Source organism: Mustela lutreola, chromosome 1, assembly GCF_030435805.1.
Source record: "Mustela lutreola isolate mMusLut2 chromosome 1, mMusLut2.pri, whole genome shotgun sequence".
Lineage (NCBI taxonomy): Eukaryota > Metazoa > Chordata > Mammalia > Carnivora > Mustelidae > Mustela > Mustela lutreola.
Genome location: NC_081290.1, coordinates 6,814,909 through 6,840,087, shown reverse-complemented (window position 1 = coordinate 6,840,087; position 25,179 = coordinate 6,814,909). Strand labels below are relative to the sequence as shown.

General features: G+C 48.2%; 1 protein-coding gene across 1 annotated transcript; it reads right to left on the bottom strand.

Moving 5' to 3' along the window:
• On the bottom strand, nt 1-24,738 carry NAAA (N-acylethanolamine acid amidase). Its single transcript, XM_059159046.1, has 11 exons — nt 24,498-24,738; nt 23,689-23,853; nt 20,107-20,233; nt 15,537-15,627; nt 12,129-12,205; nt 6,585-6,757; nt 6,373-6,435; nt 5,372-5,438; nt 4,457-4,485; nt 1,209-1,290; nt 1-583 (listed from the first exon to the last, which is right to left on the bottom strand). Exons 1-10 carry the CDS (start codon nt 24,698-24,700, stop codon nt 1,215-1,217), a joined length of 1,071 nt encoding a protein of 356 aa, XP_059015029.1. The 5' UTR covers nt 24,701-24,738; the 3' UTR covers nt 1-583; nt 1,209-1,214.
• Nucleotides 24,739-25,179: the final 441 nt, after the last annotated feature.

Sequence of the window (25,179 nt, the reverse complement as noted above, 5' to 3'; positions counted from 1 at the left end):
TGTCTTGGAAAAGTGTTTATTCACCCTCCCGACATCTTACATTGTTTTCAAAAAGCAGTAAGAAAATAGCTATTTAGAAAAACGAGGCCCATTGGTTTTGACAAAGAAACGTTAGACACATTCTGCAAAGTGAGAATCCCACCCCAGGGAAACCCAGGAGCAAAGCTCAGACTAACACACTCAGCCTCTATCCAAGCTACAGTTCTCCACTTCCCAGAAGGACCTTTTTCTCGCAGACTCTTCCAGAAGCATTGCGTAATGAACAAAGAGGCCTGGCCAGCTCGATTCTCCATCAGCTGAGGTCGGACAACATTGCTACATGTTGCGGGGAGAAGCGGCTTGACCTCTGCGACCGATTACCTCTGAGTAGCTGGAGTCGGCAGAGACAGCCTTTAGAGCGGGTCCAGGCAAGCGAGGAAGGGCGCGCACGCAGGCGCCCGCGGTGGTCCTCCTGCCCTCGCTTCCCACGCCTGAACAGCTTAATGAGGAAGGAACCTGCGTCGTCCCTAAAATGCTTCAATCCTCCCGCTTTGTTTTGTTTTTAAAGCACAGCTCTTCCGGAACTTCATTTTTAAGGAATCATCTGTAAGGGTAGAAAAATGAATGGGCTTAATTCAAACACCGATTCGTAACACCATCACAATGAGCAAATGACCCAAACATCTGACACTTTTCCAGAAGACCCCAGCTCTAGGGAAAACCGCCTCGCTTTGGTTTCAGGCACAGCAAAGAGGACGCCTGCTTTTTCCTCATGCCCTTCCCTCACGGATGGGCTCACCCACGCCTGAAATCAATCCTACAGCTGTCCCCTGCCTTCGTTGTCCGTCTTCTCAGGTTGCAAAGGAGCTGGGCCCACCTCACTATTATTCTGGGGACAGGCAAGTCTTCCCAATTATGTCCCCTTCTGTGTCCGTGAAGACATAACACCTCGCCCTGAGAGCAGGTCCGAATAAGGGACCACGGGCCCTGGGCACGAGATGAGCTCTTGTACCAACACATTCAAGAGAAGTCCCTCATAGTGACATTAACCTGGTACCGGTGACAACTGTTTGCCAGATGTGTCTCAGAAGATATTCTGTACGTGTCGCTGTTAAAGATGTTCCCGTCTTCTCTGGGAAACACCAGCCCACACCCACCGACGTGCCCAAACGAACACACAACGGACGAGCACAACTTTCATGGCATGGTTGAACCCGCTCTTCACTTACACACATTTAACCCAGGTTTCTGATCCTCGTCATGTACCTCTCCGGGCTGGCAGCGCTCATGACTGTTGTATAAACTGTGTAGCTGAGAACAGAGAGATTTTTATATGCAAGCCATTGTCTCTAATATTCCAAAGAGGGGGAAAAAAAAAAACCAACAACCTAACCCTTGGGACCTAGAAAATAACACAAACAGAAGCCTATGTACGTCAGAATGTTTAACACTTATAATTCCAGCGATCGCACAGGGTCCCTCCTTTCTATTTTGACAACACTGGGGAAGGCCGCGTTCAAATTTAAAATTCCCGGACTCCTCGGGGTTTCACACTGTGGCAATGGGGGAGAGGTGGGTTGTTGAGGATTAGGAAGAAACCAGGGCCCAAATTGCACACTGGGCTGAAGACAGCACCGTAAGTACACGCAGAGCTCGCCCAAGGGTAATGGAGATCCCCTGAAGGACTTCAGCCGTTCTTTACTTGGGCCATCATTCCATGCTCCATCCCTATGTTAGTATTCTCTCCGCTTAGAGACTCATCATCCTTATGTTAGTATTCTCTCCGCTTAGAGACTCATCATCCCTATGTTAGTATTCTCTCTGCTTAGAGACTCATCAGAGGTTGGATTCCACCGCAGGTGGGTGCAAGTTTACAGCACGGCACAAGGGGGCAGCATTGAGCGGTTTGTGTTGCGATTTCTTTCCGTGACCTTCACACCGCAAAGGGCCTTCCTTGCAAGGAAAGGGCCCGACAGGCCGGAATCCGTGTTAATTCTGACTCAGTGGTGAACATCCTTTAAATGCAGTTCCTCAAGACACCCAGGTGCCTCAGTCGGTTGAGCGGTGGGGGTGGGGCTCCTGCCTTCAGCTCAGGTCAAGATCCCAGGGTGGTGGGGTCCAGCCCCGCTCCGCAGGGAGTCTGCTTCCCCTCTCTGCCTCTCCCTCTGCAACACCCCGGCACCCCCCCCCCCACCACTCATGCACTCTTCTCTCTAATATAAATAAATAAATCTTTAAAAAAATAAATGCAGCTCCTCCTGGGTTTTCAATTACACAAGGAGAAAAATATTACTTGGTTAACTATTTATAATTTCTATTTCAACAAAACATTTCATATGCCATTTAAACAGTCATAGCCTTTAACTCAGTTACCCTGCTTCTGGGAATTCAGCCAGGGAAAATAATCCAAAAGCAGGGCGCGTGTATGGGGGGGGTGATGTACAAATATGTTTATTTCAGAGTTTTAATAGAGGAAAAAGTAAAAATTGTAAAATGCTTAACTCTATACAATATATCTCATTGGCCATGGTGTACCTATTTAGAATTATAAGGGCTGTTGACAGCATAGGCAATGCTTTAAAAAATATAACAACTATTGGGGTATCTGGGTGGCTTAGCCAGTCAAGTAAGTATCTGTCTTTGGCTCAGGTCAAGATCTCAGGGTCCTGGGCTCAAGCCCTGCGGGCCCCCTGCTCCACCACGGGGAGTCTGCTTCTCCCTCTCCCTCTGCGCCTTCCCTCTGCTCGAGCTTTCTCTCTCTCAGATACATGAAATCTTAAAAAATATATAACAACTCTTTAATTTTAATGCTAATTTTTAGAAAAAAAATATCATCATTTAAAAAATTATTTTTAAACTATAAGAACACACAGAAAAGAACACCCTTCTCTTTAAAACGAATATTAGAAGGGCAAAACTGTGCCCTACTGAAAAGGATGGAGTCCGTTGTGTGGCGCGGCTGGCGGGGCTGGACCCCAGGACCCTGTGGCGCGGCTGGCTGCCACAGGCTGGGGAGAGCCGACTGGCACACACGCAGGAAGTGCAGAAACCAGTCAGTCAGGAGGTTCAAATAGGCTCCGCTGGGAGTGTTTACAACACGCAAGTCAATAAATGCTACAACTGAGGGGGGTCTTTCATTTGTTTTTTGGGTTCCCCCTACCCCGCAGAGCACTGGGTATCCTTCGTTACCCACACAGCTCCTTTGTTAGAGTGGCAAAGTACTGTCTGATTTGTTTTTCTGTATCGCTCTTAGAATATTGTTTATAGAATAAATTTTTCAGTGTTCATCTTTTTATCAGGCCACACTTACAGAAAAAACTTTCAAAGGGACAATTTGAAGATATATTCCTATTATAGTACAAAATGAAAGACCACTGCCAGTTCTGAAAATGTCATAACAGCTAAGGAATCTTAAAGTACTTATATATGGAAGTTTTTCCAGAGCCCATCAGGAAAACTATGTTGTGATTGTGTAAGAGACGATCATTTCAAAGAAAAAAAAAATCATTTGGGTATTTGAAACTAAAAATTGCTGTACAGATTTTGTTGGTATTAGGCTGTTTCCTGAAGAGGACCATTTTGTATTCGTGCGTTAGAGAAAGCAGATGTGAGAACAAAGAGGTAGGAAATGCTGGGTTTGGGCATTTACTGAGTAAAAGGAGGAGATAAAACGGCTTTGACTTGCAGATGCTTCCTCTTTCATATTATTAAACCAAGCCCCACTCACTAAGCAAGAGAAGGTGTCCGCACCCCCAAGGAGCTAACCCTAGGTGCCCGGAAGGCCAGGAAGCACCACCTGGAGGGGAGGAGGAGGAGCTGCTGGTCTAGTGAGCCTGGCTCTTCTGGGGACAGGGACCTTCAGGTCTTCTGGGACCTTCAGAGTTTCCTGTCCAAGTCTTGCGGCTGCCACTTAGGTTTCATTAAGAGCTTCCCCGCAGAGGACGATGTGGGCTGCGCCCGAGAAGCCACTGCCCACAGAATGCTCCTGTCAAGGGTTCAGGCCAAAAAAGAAACAGCAGCTTCGATGCTGAATCATCTGTGCGCGGAGCACAGGGGCAGCAGAACGGCCCAGCAAGTTACAGGGAGGCCAAGGGTGTCTAAAGTTTGGTTGTAACAGTGGGATTAAAGTGCCCCAAACCGGCGCTGGCGGCCCCCATGCGAGACTGATTTAGGATGAACACATCACGGCCCTCCTCCTTCTGGATCACTCTAGCCTCCTTAGCTTTGTTCTTCTTCATGGGCTTCTCACCTGACTCATGCATGGTCTGTTTCTCTGCCCCTCCCTGCCTCCCCCCTACTCCCGCCGGCAGAACGCTAGCCCCGTGAGAGCAGGGACTCGGCCGGGTTCACTGATGTACCCACAGCACCTGGAAAGCCCGACCGAGAGGCACCCAGAACCCTGCTGAGCCAGAGTATGGGAGTTGAGTCCCCGCTTCTGGGGTGATGTGTGAACAGATGCGTCGAACATGTCACTTACTTGTTATAAACCGGAAACACTGACAAAACCTGCAAAAGAAACAAAATCATATTACAAAGACTATTAAGAGGTAGAAGAAATATTAAAAGGTAAATCTATGGGAAGCATAAAACTACCTAACACTCCTGCGGGTCTTGGGGGGACAGAGTTACAGACTTTTGAATCCTTTCTCCTTTTAAACAGTGAACATCTACCCAACTGTGTCTCTAACAGGCAGAAAAACCGAGGTGAAGAGGATACTTCGACCTACACTGAAACCAGCTCACAAAATGTCATCGGACTTTTAAAACAAATTTAGTTATACATTCTGTTCGACTTTCCTTTCCCACTAACTTATGGGTCCTGGTGACCTTTTAGGTTAAGTCTGAAGGATTCTATAAATAGAATTTTAATTTTTAATGAGTTAAATGAAGCGGACCACATAAAAACAAATATAATTATCAAATCATTAGTTGAGAATCCCTAAAAAGGAGCTAATTCTCATTTTAGACTTCCGTTTGTCACAAAAGGCAAACTTTAAAAAAATCTTTTATGCCAAATTGTCTTTGGACTCTTTAAAAGGTTTCTCATGGGGCGCCCGGGTGGCTCGGTCGTTGGGCGTCTGCCTTTAGCTTGGGTCCTGATGCCAGCATCCTGGGATCGAGTCCCGTATCAGACTCCCTGCTCAGCGGGAAGCCAGCTTCTCCCTCTCCTGTTCCCCCTGCTTGTGTTCCCTCTCCCGCGGTCTGTCTAAATAAATAAACTCTTAAGAAGGTTTTCAACCAGATGAAACTCTGATTCCGACACTGTCATCTACCACATTTGCTTGATTTCAGAGATTTCACATTCTTCTTCTTCTTCTTTTTTTTTAATCACTGTTAACAAAGACAGCAAACATCCTGGGTAAGAGGAGAACATCACGGCTTGGGAAGTTACCTGGAAGAGCTTCTCCAGGCTGAGGTTGGCCTGGCCCGTGGCATTGAGGGCTTTGATGGCAGGCGTTCTGTAAGGAGAAGAGTCAGAGGAAACCCTGAAGGCCACCAGCTCTCACCCTGAGGCTCCCAGGACAAGGCCCAGCTGCCTTACCTCCCTTTCACCAAAGCAGATCCTGGCCCCCAAACCCGCTTCTTGCCTAGTCTCAGACCACCGCGGTAAAATGAATTCATCAGTCAGGCCCGTGGGCACACGGGGAAGCTGGGAAGGTGAAAATGTATTGCTACGAAATTAAACAGTTGCCATTAAACACGTGGGGCAGTTAAGCCAGGAGGAAATACCTAACTGCCTGTTGTTTGGGGATGCACAGATTTATAAAATGTTTAAAATTAAAAGGCCCAGGGGTCCCTGGGGGCCTCAGTAGGTGAAGCGTCTGCCTTCAGCTCAGGTCATGATCTTGGGGTCCTGGGATCGAGCCCTGTGTCAGACTCCCTGCTCCCTGCTTCCCCCTGTCTCTGTGCTGCTCCCCCTGCTTGTGCTCTCTCTGTGTCAAATAAATAGATAAAATCTTTAAAAAAAATTTTAGAAGGACCAAAGAAAGCCCCTAACTGGTTTATTTATTTATTTATTTATTTATTTAAAGCAAATGTTTTCCTTCCAAACAAGTCTTAATTCCATGGAAAACTTTGATTCTTACTCTACCCTTTTCTTTTACAGCTTAGTAAACACAGGCTCGGGGAGCCGCCCAGGGAGTCACTAGCAGAGCCAGTGGTAGCTACAGGCCTTCTGACCCTGAGGCCAGGGCCAACCTTCCCTTCCAACAGCCAGCTGCCAAGAAGCCCTCCCCACACTCTTCCAGTCTGGCCAAGCCTTGGGTGAGGGCACCCAGGTACATTTTCTGGGAGGGGCAGCGCCTGTAGTCCTCTCCAGTTCTCGTCCTATAAAGGGCCCGTTCTCCCGACCCCGAGGAAACACTGGGAACTGAAAAGTGTACAGAGGCCTACCTCCGGTCGTCCTGCCTGGGTACTGGCTTCCAGTGGTCGTAATTTGTCTCAACCCGGAACCACCTGCAACAGAGCGCAACACCTCGTCTTACCCAAGGTCATTTGGCACGCAGCCAAAGAAGAACAAGTTACGAAAACGAAAAAATACCTCTAGTTTCACTAGTTGAAAAACATGATCGATACATAATGGCCAGGGTTTTCATTCTACTCACGCTCCATTTAAAGGATCCAGAGGCCAAATGTCTGCTGGGCCGTTTCTGTTCCTTGTGATGACCACTCCCTCCCGCGGGGACGTGCCCCCGACGATATAATAGACATCAGCGATCAGGGGTGTCTTAGCCAGTTTAACCACAGCTTCTTCGAAGTTTTCCGACTCACTCAGGGTCTGAACGAGAAGACACGCCTGCATCAGCCTCGTCTCCCGCGGCAGTGGTCCACGCCAGCGGACAGACAAACGGACCGGAGCACACTCTCCTGATACATTCAGCCATGGCTACCACCTTGAATTGCTCGACTTCAACCTCCTCTCACGAGGGCTCCGTAGGGAGCTGACAGCAGCGGGACTTTTCTCACAAAAGGAAAGAACTGTTGACAAGTTCAAGGCCCGGTTCACCAACCTTGCGCCACACGCTTTCAAGGCAGGTCACCTTCACCCAGGACTGCCCCCGTGTCCTCGGTCCTTTGATCATTCAACAAGTCCTTTCTAAATACCTTCCACGTGCTGGGCACTGTGCTGGCGTGGGGACAGAACAGTGACTACGACTGACCTAACCTTGTTCACTCCAGATTTCCAAGAGTGACAGGAAAGTCAACGGGCAGTGGTGACACAGTGTACAGGGTGTCAACATGGGAGAAGCAGTTGCTGGAAAAGTCATAGCAGGGGACCCAACGTCATCCAAGACATTTAGGAAGCAGCCCAGGAGGTATTGCACAAGCTGAAGCCAAAGGGACAAAGGGAAGTGAGGCTGGTCCAAGTCGTGGTTGTGGGGCTGGGCGTGGGGGTGGGGAAGACAGTTCTGGCTCAGGGGAATAGTCTGGCAAAGGTTGGAGACGGAAGACAGCACGCGACATCAGAGCAGTGAGCAGGGGGTTCAGAACTCCCCGGGGTTCGTGAAGGCTTCCCAAGGGCTGTCGCATGGGCAGGTAAGGGGCTCCCTGCCTCGCTCAAGCTCATCTGCAGAAGAGCCCGCCCTTCCTGCTGTGTCTTCCCAACCGCTCTTGGAAAGGACGTTTTCTGCTCACCCATCCGAATACTGCCGGGCACAGTGTCAGGGGGCATGGTAAAGTCAAGCAAAAGCACAGTTCAAAATATTAGCGTCTGCAAAGGTGCCCTCATTCGGCGCCATAAACCATCCACCCGGGGCAGGACTTTGGGACCTTCCCCTCCCATACACATAGGACCGCGAGGGGTGAGGTATTTAGGACTGAAGTGGTTTGTTCTGAACTCGGCAAAATTATAAAGGGAGGCAAGAGGAGTCAGGAACACAGTTTTATGTCGCCGACACCAGCCCCCGACAACTATCAAAGAATTCACTGCCTCCAGCAGAATCCGGTGAGAAAAAAGCCAAAGAACGTGAGGAAGAAATCCCAAGGTGGTGGTGACTTGCTTCCTTTGGGTGGCAGAGTCAGGGTAGGACAAGCACCTTATCTGTCTGGCTGGGGAGATTATGGAGATGGGTCGTGACTGCTCGTGGGTTCAGGATTTCTTTCCAGGGGAATGAAAATGTTCTGAAATTGATTGTAGAGATGGTTGCACCACTCTGACTGTACTAAAAACTGGGGAGTTGTATTCTTTAAATAGATGAATGGTATGACACATGAATGGCACAGCTTTATACCTCAATTACAAAAACGCCGACCTTGGGGTGCCTGGGCGGCTCACTTGTTTAAGCAACTGCTTTCAGCTCAGATCATGATCCCAGAGTCCTGGGATCGAGCCCCACATTGGGCTCCTCGCTCAGTGGTGAGTCTGCTTCTCCCTCTCCCCCACTCTGCTCCTCCCCCTGCTTGTGTGTGTGCTCTCCCTCTCTCCTTCTCAAAAAATAAATAATAAAATCTTTAAAAAATATTTATATATATACACCAACCTTACGACGCAGCAATTCTGCTCTTAAGCACTTACTCAACTGAAAAGGACAAGCATGTTGACTAGAAGCCTTGTACCGGGAATTCTATCGCAGGCTTATTCACAACACCCAAGACTGGAAACAGTCCAATGTCTACCAATGGGAAAATGAATGAATCGTGGCATAGCCATACAGCTGAATATTCTTCAGTAATAAAAATGAATGAGCGAGGGATACAAAGAACATGGATGAATTAGAAAAGTATCCGGCAGAGTGTGAGAGAGTCTGTGCTCTATGATTTCTCTTATATATATTCTAGAACAGGCAAACTTGTCTGTGGTGACAGAGGTCAGAGTGGTTTCACTGGAGAAGGGTGTCAGAGGCGGTGAGGCATTGCTGAGAAGGGAACTGGAAGAAATTTCCAGGGACTTGGAAATGCTCTGTGTCTTGTTTTATTGGTGCCTGTGTGGGTGGATAAATGAGTGTGTACGACTTTCAAGACATGGAACTAAACCATTAAGATCTGTGCATGTCACTGTAGGTAAATTTTACCTAAAACATTTAAAAATCATGTTGGTATTTAGATTCTACCAGTTAGATTTAAATTCTAGTTTTATTTTTAAATGGCAACATTTGCAATACTCTGCATTTTTTTCGTATCTTAGGATGAAAAGTTATAGAGGTCATCTTAAAAAGGTATGAAGGAGGGGCGCCTGGGTGGCTCAGTGGGTTGAAGCCTCTGCCTTCGGCTCAAGTCATGATCTCAGGGTCCAGGGATCGAGCCCCGTGTTGGGCTCTCTGCTCGGCGGGGAGCCTGCTTCCTCATCTCTCTCTGCCTGCCTCTCTGCCTACTTGTGATCTCTGTCTGTCAGATAAATAAATAAAATCTTAAAAAAAAAAAAAAAGGTATGAAGGGTACACAGTTTGTTAAGATCTTTAGGAAGTACCCAGGTAGGAAGTTGAGGAGACGTCCGGGTCCAGAGGGACTAAGATCATTTAAAGCAAGGCTAAGAAAAGCCAAAAAGGGTAAAGCTGGGGAGGGCCAGATCCTTGCACAAAATGTCCTCAAATTACAATTTGTATGTGGCCTGAACTCTACTGTCCAAGAGGTCACTAAAGCAAACTTTCTTTTTGTTGTGTGCAGAACTACTTTCTAATGCCTTTGTTTTGCTAAATACTGATCTTTGCAAATACAGATTCTAAAAGAAGGGTACATTTTTATCTGCTGAAAAGCTTACAGTTAACTCTTATCTCAACCAGTTATCAAGATTAGGAGGCTATAGTATCCTAATACTGTAGCCTCTAACAAAGATTCCCTCCTTGACCAAACTTTGGCTAGGCTCCTCTGAGCAGTCTTGCTTGATAAGGCCTTAACCTTGGCCTATAGACTTGAACAAACAACAGTTTCTAATAGCTCCAGGCTACAGCCCTAAGGTGACCGTGGCCCCTCTTCTCACCCCTGCCTGAGAAAATAAGGCTGCGGCAAGAATTGACTGCTTGTCCCGCCAGCGCTTAGTGAGGTATCCCCTCACACCTATCAGAAAGGTTATGTCAGAAATACAAGAACAAACAAGTATTAGCGAGGATGTGGGGAAAAGGAAGCACTTTGCAGTGCTGTTGGGAGTACACCCCAGGGCAGGGCTGGTGGGAGCATATACCAGGGCAGCTATCGTGGAAAATGGTATAAAGCTTCCTCAAAAAATTAAAAATAGGGGGCGCCTGGGTGGCTCAGTGGGTTAAGCCCCTGCCTTCGGCTCAGGTCATGATCTCAGGGTCCTGGGATCGAGTCCCGCATCGGGCTCTCTGCTCAGCAGAGAGCCTGCTTCCCTCTCTCTCTCTCTCTGCCTGCCTCTCCATCTACTTGTGATTTCTCTCTGTCAAATAAATAAATAAAATCTTTAAAAAAAAAATTAAAAATAGAACTACCCTACTATCCAGTAATTCCATCACCAGATACAGAAACACTAACTTGAAAAGATCTATGCACCCTTAAGTTTATTGCAGCATTATTTACAATAACCAAATTATGAAAGCAGCCCACGTGTCCCTTGACAGATTGAAGGATGAATGGATAAGGATGTGGTACACACAGCCACACACACACAGACACACACAGACACACACACACACACACACACACAGGAATATTACTCAGCCATCAAAAATGAAATCTTGCCATTTGCAACAACATGGATAGAGCTAGAGAGTTTTATGCTAAACAAAAGAAATCAGAGAAAGACACATACCCTATGAACTCACTCACTCATGTGGAATTTAAGCAACAAAACAAATGAGCAAAGGGGAAAGAGAGAGAGAGCAAGAAACAGACTCTTAGCTGTAGAGAAGTAACAATCACCAGAGCGGAGGTGGGCGGGTGATGGGTGAAACAGATGACGGGGTTATGGAGTACATGTCTCAGGATGAATAAAATAAATAAAATGACGTATAGGGAAGTATTTCATTTGAAAAACTACTCATCAGAGAATCCTGCCATTTTAGAGTGACTTTCATAAAACATTTATTTTGATCCCGAAAACATTTGTCCATCTGATAGTACAAAGTTTTATATGCGTATTTGCTTTTATTTTGTTCAATGAATACATTTTTCGATATAAGTTTAAAATTAAAAAACAAAAGATAGGGCCCCTGTTTTCCGGTCTCTGCAGGAGGGCAGGAGGCTAACTTTGATGAGCGCCAGTTAGCAACCCCAGCGAGGCTTTACAGGGACAAGCCCTCTTGTCCACTTTCCGTAATTTTTCACTCCTCCAGCTCTGCTGCGCCCCTGTCCACATCCTTCTCTATTCCCACCTCCTCCCTTTAAGACACCGGTCACCTCTGTACAAATCAAAGTTGAGTCTGTCCACCTGGGCACTATTCCTAACTACAACAGCACGGCACCGACTAAAATCTGTCTCTACCACTGACTTTTCTTTCTATTGAGATATAACTGACACGTAACATTATATTATTTCAGGCGTACAATATAATGATTCAATATTTGCATATACTGCACAATGATCACCACAGTAAGTCTAGTTAACATCCGTCCCCATCCGGAGTTATAAAAATTTCTTTTTCTTGCATGAGAACTTTTAAGATCTACTCTTAAGGGGCGCCTGGGTGGCTCAGTGTGTTAAACCACTGCCTTCGACTCAGGTCATGATCTCAGGGTCCTGGGATCGAGTCCCACATCGGGCTCTCCGCTCAGCAGGGAGCCTGCTTCCCTTCCTCTCTGCCTACTTGTGATCTCTCTCTGTCAAATAAATAAATAAAATCTTTAAAAAAAAAAAAAAAAAAGAATCCTGATGCCTACCCAAGTCAAAATGGATTCTTTCTAAAAAAAAAAAAAAAGATCTACTCTTAACAACTTTCACTTACGCGATACAGTATTATTAACTGTAATCACCATGCCGTACATGACATGCCCGCAACTTAGTTTATAACCGGGAATTTATACTCTGTAACGACTACTCTAACTAGTGTCCAGCTGTTTTCTTCGACGCTTCTTATCACTGTGCATTCTGCAAACCCGTCGATGCCCATCCTTTCAAGGAACTTCTAACCTGAAGTAAATGTTTATCGAAAAGTTGTTGAATGTCAATGTGAAAGTCATTAAATGACATAGAGTGCTACACCATGACCCCACGGAAGACGGAGTGAGGGTGGGGAGCTCAGAGTGCGAGTACTCACAGCACGGATAAGCCAGCTGACCGGGTAGTGTCTCTGGAAGAGGGCAGCAATCGCGTTCTCCCACCACCAGCCTTTGTCTGCCAAGTTGAGGAAGAAACAATATGTATAAGTACAAACTGTTGCCCAAGTGCCACATTTTAAAACTCCATCCGTCTTATTTCTTTCCCAGAGTACAAGCCAACGGGAGAGAAGAGTTGGTGGTCCAGTTTCCAAAGATAAAGCTCAAATTTCATGGCAGCCGTAGAAACCAATGTACACACACATTTCCAGGGCCTTGGAAGAGATAGTCCAGTTTGGACAGCGGCGCTAAGACCCGGGAATGAGGGGTCAAAAGATTCTCCTGGTACGATCAGTGCAGCAGAAAGAAGTATCATATCCTGAGACACGGAAAACCAGGAGAGGAACAGGTTTGGGTGGAGGCCGAGTGAGGGCAAGAAGAGGGGAAAAGGAACCATTATTCAACATTGTGCGAGAAGTCCTAGCAACAGCACTCAGACGAGAAAGAGAAATAAAAGGTACTCAATTGGCAAGGAAGAAGTCCAACTCTCTCTCTTCGCAGATGACATGATACTTTCTATGGAAAACCCAAAAAGGCTCCACCCCCAAACTACTAGAACTCATACAGCAATTCAGTAACGTGGCAGGATACAAAGTCAATGTACAGAAATCAGTCGCTTTCTTATACACTAACAATGAGAATACAGAAAGGGACATTAGAGAATTGATTCCATTTACTATAGCACCAAGAACCATAAGATACCTGGGAATAAACCTAAGCAAAGATGTAAAGGATCTGTACTCTAGAAACTACAGAACACTCATGAAAGAAATTGAAGAAGACACAAAAAGAAGGAAGACCATTCCATGCTCTTGGATCGGAAGAATAAACATTGTTAAAATGTCTATACTGCTTAGAGCAATCTATACTTTCAATGCCATCCCGATCAAAATTCCACCAGCATCTTTCAAAGACCTGGAGCAAACAATCCTAAAATTTGTATGGAATCAGAAGAGACCCCAAATTGCTACAGAAATGTTGAAAAAGAAAAACAAGGGGCACCTGGGTGGCTCAGTGGTTTAGGCCTCTGCCTTCAGCTCGGGTCATGATCTCAGGGTCCTGGGATCCAGCCCCGCATCGGGCTCTTTGCTCGGCAGGGAGCCTGCTTCCTCCCCTCTCTCTCTGTCTGCCTCTCTGCCTACTTGTAATCTCTGTCTGTCAAATAAAATAGATAAAATCTTTAAAAAAAAAAAAAAGAAAGGATGAATACCCAACTTTTGTAGCAACATGGACGGGACTGGAGGAGATGATGCTGAGTGAAATAAGTCAAGCAGAGAGTCAATTATCATATGGTTTCACTTATTTGTGGAGCATAACAAATAGCATGGAGGACAAGGGGAGATGGAGAGGAGAAGGGAGTTGAGGGAGTTTGGAAGGGGAGGTGAACCATGAGAGACTATGGACTCTGAAAAACAATCTGAGGGTCTTGAAGGGGCTGGGGGTGGGAGGTCGGGGAACAAGATGGTGAGTATTAGGGAGGGCATGGATTGCCTGGAGCAATGCAATTGCTTTCCTTATGGTTCAGGCATTTTTAACTCCCTCGTAGCAGACTAAAATAGAACTAGTTTTCACTAATATAAGTATTAAAAAGGCGGTCTGACGGTATTTCATTAAATGTGCACGTCACAGAAGAACTCAGTTATTTCTAGATTGCTCATACCTTAGGTTCTACTAATCCGTTGTTAAACACTTGGAGTCACAAAATGATGGAAACAAAGCCCAGCCTGGAAACACACACTTGTTGACAGACATTCTGTGTGAAACCTTAGTAAGTGTTGTCTGTGGTCTGAGCACCACGGGTTGAGAGTCAGTGGGGCACCCACAGGGCTCAGTTGGTGACGCGGCCGACTCTGGATTCTGGCTCAGCTCATGATCTCGGGGTCTTGAGATCCAGCCCCGTGTCCAGCTCCTTACTCAGCATGAAGTCTGCTTGAGGATTCTCTCTCTCCTTCTGCCCCTGCCCTCTGCATGCGCGCTCTCTCTCTCTCTCTCTAAAAGAAAGAAATCTTTTCAAAAAAGGAGAGAGAACCAGTCTCATTCATTGCCGACTTTGAGAAAATGCTCTAGGAACCCATTAGGATGCAGAGCGGAGCCCTGGACACTGGCACGTCCTCCGCCAGCGTCCTCCCGCCAACCTTATGTAGAAAGGTAAGAACAGACCTAACCAAAGGAACAGGCCACATGACGTCGGTCGCGTTCATCCAACGACCAACACTCAACTTTATGACTTTCTTCTTAGCTCAGCTGCCAGTTCCTGAGGACAGAGACAGCGTCTGTGGACCTCTGGGTCTCCCATGCTCTGTGGAGCTGATGTCCCCTGAGACCTAGGGACTGGTGGCGGAGTCGTATAACCACCAGACCTGGGGGACCAGTTTGAGAACCACCTTTCCACAGGCCAGCTGCCACACACACACACACACACCCCCATCCCCCACAGCCTCCACTTCCTCCTCTGCCTCCCCAGTGGGGTCAATACGACCAGCCTGGCCTGTCTGACAGGACTGTCATGAAGGTCCCCTGAGAAAAGTGACCAGAAGGTGCCAGTAAGCTGTGGAAGGCTTTATAGCTGTCACCCAGAGGATGCCATCATGTAGCCTCTACATGACTACGGCAGCTTCCTAACCGTCTGCTTCCATGTCACCCCCAATGACTGATTTCTAGGGAGTAGCCTGAGTGATTCGCTTCCCGGCCTAAAGCCCTCCTAGGTCTTCCATTCCACCATCACATTGAAAATCCAAACTCCCCATCCTGACCCTCACCACGGCCTTGGCTTTCCTCTCTGCCTGTAATGCCAGTTCCCAGTGCTACAACCACACCATCATCTTTTGTTTCTAGAATCGACCAGGAATGCTCTGCTTCTAGGATCCCCCGGCTTCTGGCTCCGGATCACGTGACCTGCAGTACCTGCCCCACCCCCTCCTTCATTCTCCATCACATCTTCCTGTTTTGCTTTCTCTCCCTCTTTTTTTTTTTTTAAAGACTTGTTTCTTTGAGAGAGAGAGACAGAGCACGGTGGAGGGGCTGAGGGAGAGGGAGTCTGAAGCGGGCTCCGCGCTGAGTGTGGAGCCCAGCGTGGGGCTTGATCTCACTCCCCTGTGACCGTGACCTGAGCTGAAATCAAGCGACTGCAGTCCCCCGGGTGCCCCGTTTTGCACTCTCTGTAGCACTCACACCCCCTGAAATCATCTTCACGGCTCGGGGCACACTGCCCCCCTCCCCCACTAGGCTGGGGGTCCCAGCTGGTGGTGTAGCCGGGATCTGATGGCATGTTCAGCTGCGGCAGCCGACAAGTACCTGGGGACGACCGACCAGGCACGGAGCCAAAATGCTCAGGGGTTTGCTCTGATTACCTCTTTCATCACCAGAAACTGTAAACTTGTATGGACTCTGGCCGGTCCACACTCCTACGTAGCCGATGAACGTGGTTCCTGTGAAGGCCACCTGCAACCGAGAGACACGCATCACTTTGCTGTTCGCGCTGAACACACATGGAAGTCGTCTGTTTTGTCCCCCTCATTGAGTTTTTTCCTTACAAGTGCCAACATAATAAAAACTCCTAAATTGCCTTCTGAAAGGTTTGACCTGGGGGTGCCATGGATAGAAATCAGTAGGTCTCTGATCTTGCATGGGAGAGAAAAGGTCCATCTTTATTTTCACCCATTTCTAACTGAAACGTCACTCCTTCCGTAATAGACACATCCTGTAGTCACAGCCAGTGCCCAGGATTCTGCCGCCACAGACAGAGCAGATAGTTTCACATGCATAACGCTATCATATCTACCTTGACATCGTGTAATTACATGTCCTGAAACACCATTCATAACTGTCAGTATGGGAGTTATTAGATGCACAGCTAAAATTTACCATTTAATGTATTGAGAAAAAGTATGACATTGAAATGGCTGTATTCCAACAAAACTGATTTTCTTTGTAATCCATGCATTTTATTTTAAGTATTATAAAATATCCTGAGATGGGACCATCGGCTGCATCAAAGGGGACCGTGCACCCCAAAAGATTAAGAAAATCCATCTTCAAAATAGCAGATGGGCTCCAACTAAAATCTTCTGTTGACTTGATCATAAGTCATGCATCTTTTTTTTTTTAAGATTTTATTTATTTATTTGACAGATGGAGATCACAAGTAGGCAGAGAGGCAGGCAGAAAGAGAGGAGAAGCAAGCTCCCTGCTGAGGAGAGAGCCCGATGCAGGGCTCCATCCCAGGACCCTAAGACCACGATCTGAGCGGAAGGCAGAGGCTTAGCCCACGGAGCCACCCAGGCGCCCCCTAAATCATGCATCTCGTAAGCTCTATGCATAGGGTAACAGGAAAGAAGTGAGACTGTTTGTCAGTCATAATCATATTTAAGTTTTAAATTTTAAAAAAGATTTTACTTATTTATTTCACAGAAAGAGCACAGCAGGGAAAGCTACAAGGCAGAGGAGGCAGCAGGCTCCCCACTGAGCAGGGAGCCCGTTGCGAGACTCCATCCCAGGACCCTGGGATCATGACCTGAGCAGAAGGCACTTAACCAACTGAGCCACCCAGACTCCTATTTTACATGTATCTCTCATGTCATCCTTGTGGTTATCCCGTGAGTTACAGGGAGCACTTCCACTGCAGCCTAAGGTAACAAGCTCCCACGACGGCAGGAGACCACATCGGACCATGAGGAGAAAAACTGCATTGGAGCAGCTACTGCAGATCCCAGATCTCATTGGTTAAAGAGAGAATGTGCCTGTTCTTTTTATTTTGAGAAACGAATGGGCCTGAGTTAACATTTTTCCTTTGAAAGCTAAATTTTAGGGGCAGCTGATTGGATTAGTCGATTAAGCCTTTGGCTCGGGTCATGGTCCCAGAGTCCTGGGATGGAGCCCCACATGGCCGGGCTCCCTGCTCAGCAGAAAGTCTGCTTCTCCCTCTGCCTGCTGCTCCCCACTGCTGTGGTCTCTCTCTCTCTGCCCTTCCTTGCCACTCATGCTCTCCCCAATAAATAAATAAGTCTTGAAAAAAAAAAAAAAAAGCTGAATCTTAAGTCTGTAATCTTTTTGATCATTTAGTTTTACCTCATCTGGTTGTAAAAAATAATTTAAGGTGGCGAAATTACAAAGAAAAAAATGCAGTGGCCCTAGTTTTATGAGTGACCTTCACCCAGCTCCTCGAGGGCGTTCTCTGAATTCTCCCCACTTCCATTCACAGCAGTAAAATGGGCATAATTCTACCTCACTGCTAAAGCCTTTACAAAATGTAATTATATGAAGAAAAAAAGTAATTATACTGTCACTTTCTTCGAATGACACATGACACTCATATCAGGGTTACTCCTGAAGGAAAGAGCAAATTAAGGTTTAAAAGGCAGAATCACATTGTAGTTTCCAAGATGTCTGATCACACCCAATTATAAATGATTCTGGGATATCATCTGCCAGCTCTTTTATCCTGCGGCTCTGAAAACCTGTCTTTGTTTCTAAACATCCATGTTTCTGTTGTCCCTGCTAAGTCAGTTAACATAAGCAGACCCTTGGCTACAGCAAGAGACTCTAAATCACAGCCTAGTCAGAGTTTGGGGGGAAGAAAGCTACTAGGAGGCCAAAGGCCTGGCTCTGGTCCTGCCTCTGCCGGGTCTCCTCCCCGGGAGCTGGGACAAAGTTCTCCGGGTGAGGTCTCCGCCTCTCACGGGGAAAGTGCGGATGAAAGTGTTGATCTGTGCCCCTCAGAGGGCACAAATGTGCCTGCGCTGAGCATCTAAGGAAGAATTATATGTAAAATCCTTTAAAAATTATGAACAATATTCGAGAATAAGAGATTAATTATTTTGTGGATCACTTGTTCTTAGCACAACAATTTCTTGGCCGTGAGCCCTCAGCGGAAAGACAATACTCTGGGTGTCCACTGCTAGATTTCCTAATGATAACCTGAGCACTAGGAGTCAAGCTGTCCTGCTGGCCAGCTCTCACGGGCGCTCCAGGACGCACAGGAACAAACAAAGCATTAACAGTTAGGGTGAGGCTAGGGGTACCTGGGTGGCTCAGTGGGTTAAGTGCCTGCCTTCTGCTCAGGTCATGATATCCAGGTCCCGGGATCGAGCCCCGCATCGGGCTTCCTGCTCAGCAGAAAGTCTGCTTCTCTCTCTCGCCCTCTGTCCCTCCCTACTGCTTGTTCTCTCTCTCTAATAAGTAAAATCTTTAAAAAACAAAACAAAACAGGGTGAGTTCTAGAGGGAACTGTTGAAATAATTTTTTTTTTACTGCATTTATTCCTCTGTCCACTTAAATGATTGTTTTTTTACTGCATTTATTCCTCTGTCCACTTAAAAGATTTTTTGCTTATTGTAGATAATGCAGAAAAGCATAAAGTCAGTGAAAATATAGTCCCACTGTCCAGTAATAATTGCTAACATTTTAGCAGATTTCCTTTTGGAAATTAGTATGGATGTATGTTCTGTCATTGTTACCACTTAAAACCATTTTTGAAGTAATTCTTCAGCTATAAACTAAATTTAAAAAATTTTTTAATGATTTTATTTATTCATGAAAGAGAGAGAGAGAGACAGAGGGAGAAGCAGGGTCCAGATGGAGCAGAGAGCCCAATGCGGGACTCCATCCCAGGACCCTGGGATCATGACCCGAGCCAAAGGAAGACGCCCAACTGCCTGAGCCACCTAGGCGCCCTATAAACCAAATTGTTAACAGTGGTGAAGTAAAGAAATGAAACAGAAAAATGAGAAATGTTTGCTTTAAGTATTTATGTATTATTTTAGTTTTTATAAGAAAAAGTTTTGTTTGTAAAACCAGATGACCAAGTGAGTGTTTAATAAATGAGTTTATAGTATTTGTGACTCAACTCCTAAATGCAAAGAGCATGTGAAATGTAGTCCTTGTCCTTCAACAGTGTCTACCAAAGCCAAAATCTGGCTTTAGCACACTGTTTCCTTGCAATAACGTGCTTTGTGTACTCAATGAACACTGATTAAGACTGTTCCTGGGGCGCCTGCGTGGCACAGTTGTTAAGCGTCTGCCTTTGGCTCAGGTCATGATCTCAGGGCCCTGGGATCAAGCCCCACATCAGGCTCCCTGCTCCTCGGGCAGCCTGCTTCTCTCTCTCCCACTCACTGAACTTGTGTTCCCTCTCTCACTGTGTCTCTCTCTGTCAAATAAGTAAATAAAATCTTTAAAAGAAAAAAGACTGTCTCCACATGTTTACACAGAAATGTGAAAACAGTCCATATTTACATGTTTAAACTCCAGATGTTTACACAGAAATGTGAAAACAGTACATATTAGGTTATATTTCTATGATGAAAATAAAATGATCTAAGGAAGATTTTTTTAAAGATCATACTTAGGAGAGTGCTGTGGGCCCATCAGACTTTACAGAGTGAAGGACAGTTCATTACGTGGCCACAACTGATCAGGCACTTCTCCCGTGCTTTGCATAGATCACGTAACCTTTACAACTACCTCATAAGGTGATTATTAACCTCTCTGAGCTGGAGTCTGCAAAACGTGTCTCAAGGATTTCCCACCTTCTCAAAGGAAGCAAGGGACAGAAGCAGAATTCAAACCCAGGACTGTCGGACCTCAAAGTTGGCGGTTTCCAGCCAGGACACCATGCCGTCCCTCCCTATTCTCGAAGCTTCCTCAGCACGGGAAAGCAGAGGAGAGCTGACGTGGATGACTGGTCACATTCTGACAGAGATTTCCATAAGGAAATGAGCAGGTGCTCCGTATCTGTAAATGACCCTTCTTTCCCGGAGCGTAATGGACATAAACCTCCCGAGGTTTTACTTTTCCAGGACTTGGATGTTTTCTGTACCGTAAGCCAGGAACACACTTCGGCAGCAGACCATCCGTCCTAGCGACTGCTAGCTTTGGTTGGCTGGTCTCTGACTGCTCAGGCTTAGAGCGTGTGAACCATACCTGCCCGTTCCTTAAGAACTGCACATCCACGGTCAACTTGCGTAAGAAATTTCCGAAAGGATAATCCAGATTCCGGCCGTGGTAAATGTGGCCTCTGGAATCTTGAGCCACAATACTGGTGCAGAATCTGAGAAAATAGACAAGTACAATATGAATGAATGAGAAAAAATTAAGAAAAAGGAGAATGAGGTTTCATTTAAAAAAATTTTAAAGTAAAACAATTCTTATAATGGATACACATGACAGGTGATCCTTGCACAAGCATACAGAGCCACAATTCAAGGAGAAAAGCACAACCAGACACACCTCATCAGGGTTTATTCGGCGTTACCAGAATGTTGCCCTCAGCACACACAGTGGTGAAAATGTATGGAAAGAGAATTTCATCCTAAATCTAAAACTGAGGGGCACCTGGGTGGCTCAGTCGGTTAAGTGTCTGCCTTCAGCTCAGGTCATGGCCCCAGGGTCCTGGGATCAAACCCTGCATTGGGCTCTCTGCTCAGAGGGGAGCCTGCTTCTCCCTCTCCTTCTGCCCCTTCTCATACTTTCTCTCGCGCGCTCTCTTTCTCTCAAATAAATAATTAAAATCCTTAAATAAATAAATAAATCTGAAATGGACTCTTCTGGGCTCAGCTAGCCCTTGGAACTTTGCATAGTCCTCTGTCTGGCAGGATGTAGTCTATAGAACATACCATTCGAAGCTAGTTCAAATTCACTTCTCTTTTATGAATTTCTCAGAGCATATATAATGGCACTAAATCATTCTGTCCCCCAAATGTTTCAGTTTGTCCTCTGAGGGAAAACAGTCAACTCTTAGGGGCTTGGCACTTCCCCTGTGGCCATCAGGGCTCCCTGCACAGAGCTCACAAGAGAAGCAGATCTTTTAAAAACTCCCAGCTGGGACACCTGGGTGGCTCAGTGGGTTAAGCATCTGCCTTCAGCTCAGGCCATGATCTCAGGGTTCTGAAATGGAGCCCCAGGGCCATCTGGGTCTGTCCTGTTCCACCCAGGTCCGTCCTGTTCCATCCAAGTCTGTCCTCAGCAAGGAGTCTGCTTCTCCCTCTCCTGCTTCTCCCCTCTTGCTCGTGCTCTGTCTCCCTCTATTTTTCAAATATATCAATAAAATCTCAAAAAAAAAAAAAAAAAAAAAAGAACTCCCAGCTGGAGAGAAGTATTTTGAGGAAAAGAGGAAGAGGTTTGTTAAGATATCTAAGTGTTTCTTCTGAGAATATGTAACGTTCTGTGGAAAAATACCTACGCACAGCATGCCCAGCTCTGGGGAAAAAGGTGTCCATCACGCAAGCCAAATGGAGAGGTAGTATCCAGAAGGGCTGTTGGTTGTTTCCGAGCAAAGAATTGTGGTTGATTTTTCTCTACTTTTCTGTATTTGCTAATTTCCTATAATGACTACATATTACTTATCATAGGAGAAAATGAATGTTACTTAATTTTTGTGTTTGTTTAAAAAAGGAAGTCTGGTTAGTTCTTAATTTTTTCCAAGATTTCTGATCCTCAAAGAGTTGATGTCCAAAAAGGGACTGATAAAACCTGGAAATGGTTAAAGTAAAGTGTGTGGAAATCGCTCCCAGAGAATTTTTCAAAACTGGCATGACAGCAATATTTCCATGTCAAGCCAAGTTTTTGTTTGTTTGTTTGTTTGTTTGTTTTAAGTAGGCTACATGCCCAGTGCGGAGCCCAATGCAGGGCCTGAACTCACGACCCTGAGATTAGGCCCGGAGCTGTGATCAAGAGTCAGACACCCAACCGACTGAGCACCCCCCAGGCACCCCTTAAGCCAAACATTTTAGTGTGAGGTAGCCCACAAGCACGGGAACAAGAGGGGAGCTTCGGGCTTCAGGGGAGACCCAGGAGCTTTGAAAGCCGAGGCTCTGACCGCTCACCAGTCCCCAGACGTTCAGCGAGTTTTCCCTTCTGGCACTTGCTTTCTACACAAATGGTCATAACCGTCTCCAGCCACTGCCCAGCAGGCTCAGTAAGGGTAGCTGGTATTATTCCGATTCAAAAAGCCTCACATCGGAAATGTGAACAGAACATGTCCTTTGTTCATTCTTTTTTATTTAAGAATTTATTTATTTGAGAGACAGAGATAGCAACAGAGATAGCGAGAGAGGTGCAGGCGGCAGAGGAGAGGGACAAGCAGGCTCCCCGCGGAGCAGGGACCCTGCCCATGCAGGGATGGAGGGACCCCAGGACCATGACCCGGGCCAAAGGCAGAAGCTTCACTCTGCTTAACCGACTGAGCCCCCCAGGCAACCCCCCTTGTGAATTCTAACAGCGTCTGATGGTGCTTTGGGTTCTCAGGCAATTCAGCGCATACCTTAGCATCAAATCCAAAAGCTAGAATGTTTTTACTAGAACTTTTGCTTAAATCCGCTTGAATACATAGACTCTAACAACAACAACAAAAGTGGAAGTAAAACCTTTTTTTTTTTCTTCAGTTGAGAAAGTCACGTGTCAGAATAGGAAGAAGATGGAGGTAGGAGAAGAGAACAGCAAAACTAACTTGGTTCATTTAACGAGTTTGTGTCTTATCCGTGTCTTTAAACATTTCCTTAAAGAGAAAAGTGCTGCTTTTTTTTTTTTTTTTTAAAGATTATTTATTTATTTGACAGAGATCACAAGTAGGCAGAGGCAGGCAGAGAGAGAGGAAGGGAAGCAGGCTCCCTGCTGAGCAGAGAGCACAATGTGAGGCTCCATCCCAGGACCCTGGGATCATGACCTGAGTGGAAGGCAGAGGCTTTAACCCACTGAGCCACCCAGGTGCCCTACTCTGTGCTTCTTAAACTGCCCAGGGGTTCAGGCAAGACACCAAGGGGCAGTAAAGCTGCCTTATCCCAAGAACCCCTTTCCCCCCACACATGTCCTGGCAGCCAGAAGCTATTAAGTATGTCATTAGAAAAGACTGGTCTGGTGGCACAACAGTAAGTTCTGAAGGTAAAAACCAGGTCAAACCTCTCTTACCTCCAGGACCTACTACTGAGCCAGTAAGACTTAAGATTCCCCTGCACTTTCCATGGGATCAACTACACCCTGATACCCGCTTTCACTTCCCTGTGCCACTTTATCCTGCCCACCTGCCTACCAAATGCTGGCTCTGCCTCAGCCAGGACGACGTTCCCTGTGACCCCAGCCCTGGAGGGTACAGTCTCTGAAAGACAGGCTCTCCGGCCATGCAGACACAGAGGTATAAATGCAGGGGACAGATGAGTGCGGGGATGACCCCCTGCATTATAAGGGTGCAGGGTCCCCGCGATACCTAGACGGTCCATGCAAGTGGGCTGAGTTCTAAAAACTTCTGTTCAGTACGCGTCCAGTTCAGCGTTGGGAAAGTGGGACACTACCTGAATAGGTGGAGGGAGGAAGACGGGCTTCGGGGTTAGGCTGAGGTCAGAGAAGCTGCTTTCCTTGTCAAAGCTCCTGATCTGCTGCTCAGATTTACCCCAGAGGCAAAGAGAGAGCGCGGGAGGTTTCACCATCCTGTTTCCACCACCCTGGAAGCACGTCCGCTGCGACCAGATGCGGCAGGAGCCCCGGGGAGCCCGGCCGGCGCGGGGCACTCACGCGGTGGACTCGTACACCAGGTTGAGCAGCAGACAGTCGGCCAGGCTGTAGTCGAGGACCTCGCACAGGCCGCGGATCTCGTCGGCGAAGGGCTGCGGCAGGAAGGGCTCCAGCTGCTCCACCACCTTCCCGACCCACGCGTGGACCCACTTGGGGACCTTATTCCTAGAAACAAAGAACCGCGAGGGTGTCTGATGTGCGCGGGGCTGAAGGTGCGGCCGGTGTGCGGGCGGCCGGGGCGCTCCTAGAGCCGTATCCTCGGGGGAGCCGGGCTCCTCGCCCCCCTGACCGCCGACCGCCCAGGCCCCGCGTCACGCGACCCGCAGCATCGCGGGCCCGAGAGAAGGACGCTCGGAAGGGGAGGCGGGCGGGCGGCTGCGGTCCCCGAGGGGCGGACTCGCGAGACTCGCCGGACCTGCCACGAGGGTGTGGGCTGCGGCCCCGACCCCGCGCCGAGCGGGCGGGTGACAGCCGGGGCGCCGCCCTGACCCAGAATGTCGGCGGCAAGGGCGCGCCTCCCGGGGACACCGAGCTCCGCAGCCAGACTAGCCGCCGGATCGGCCTCAAGCCCGGCGCTTCCCCGAGCGGCCGCACACGCCGGATGCGGTCCCCGCCGAGCCCGCACGCCCCCGAGGCCGCGGGTCGGGACGCTGGGGTCGAGGAGGGCAGGACGGTCCCGGGGGCGGAGGGGGGGGGGAGCGGCTCGGTGGACGGCCCGGCCCGCAGCACCGTGGGGGCCGCCCGCACGCGGACTCGGGCCGCCCGCGGTGCCCCGGGGCTCGGCCCCGCGCCCGCGCGCCCGCGCTCACCCGAGGATGTGCGCCATCGCCGAGCGCAAATAGTCCAGGTCGAAGCGCCGCAGCACCGGCAGCCAGCGCAGCGCGGGCGCCGCGTCCAGGCTCACGTTGAAGAGCGGCGGGGCGGGGGGCGAGGCGGCGGCGCACAGCCCGGCCGCGGCCCAGAGCAGCAGCAGCGCCGGCCCCGCGCGCGCCCCCGGCCCCGCGGCGCGCATGGCTCGGGCTCCCGCGGCCGCGACTGGCACCGCGCGGCCGGGAGCCCCGGGAAGGGCCGGCGGAGGCGGAGCCCCGGGCGCTGGGGGCGGGGCCCGCGGCGTGACCCGACCCGCCGGGTCTCTCCGACCGCAAACCGCGGGACCGCGGCGGGCGCCGCCCCTCCCGCCCGGGCCGCGGGCCGGATCCCGGGGGATCCTGCTGCGGGGGACGCTGCGGGGGTGCTGCGGGGGACGCTGCGGCTCCCGCCCTCCCTGCCCCGGGTCCCGACGCCGTAAGCCGCGGCCCCGACGGGCGAGAAGGGGATTTTCAGCGCGAAGAGGTGGCGGGAAACCTGCCGTCGTCGGAAGGGTCCGTCCGCCCCCCTCCGTCTCGTTCCTTGTAGTTAAGCCCTTCAACAGTTTATCTGGGTTTTACAGGGAGAATTACTTTAACACTCCCAGGTCTTTTCAGCTAAAAAGATAAAAAAAAGCGTAAGAGT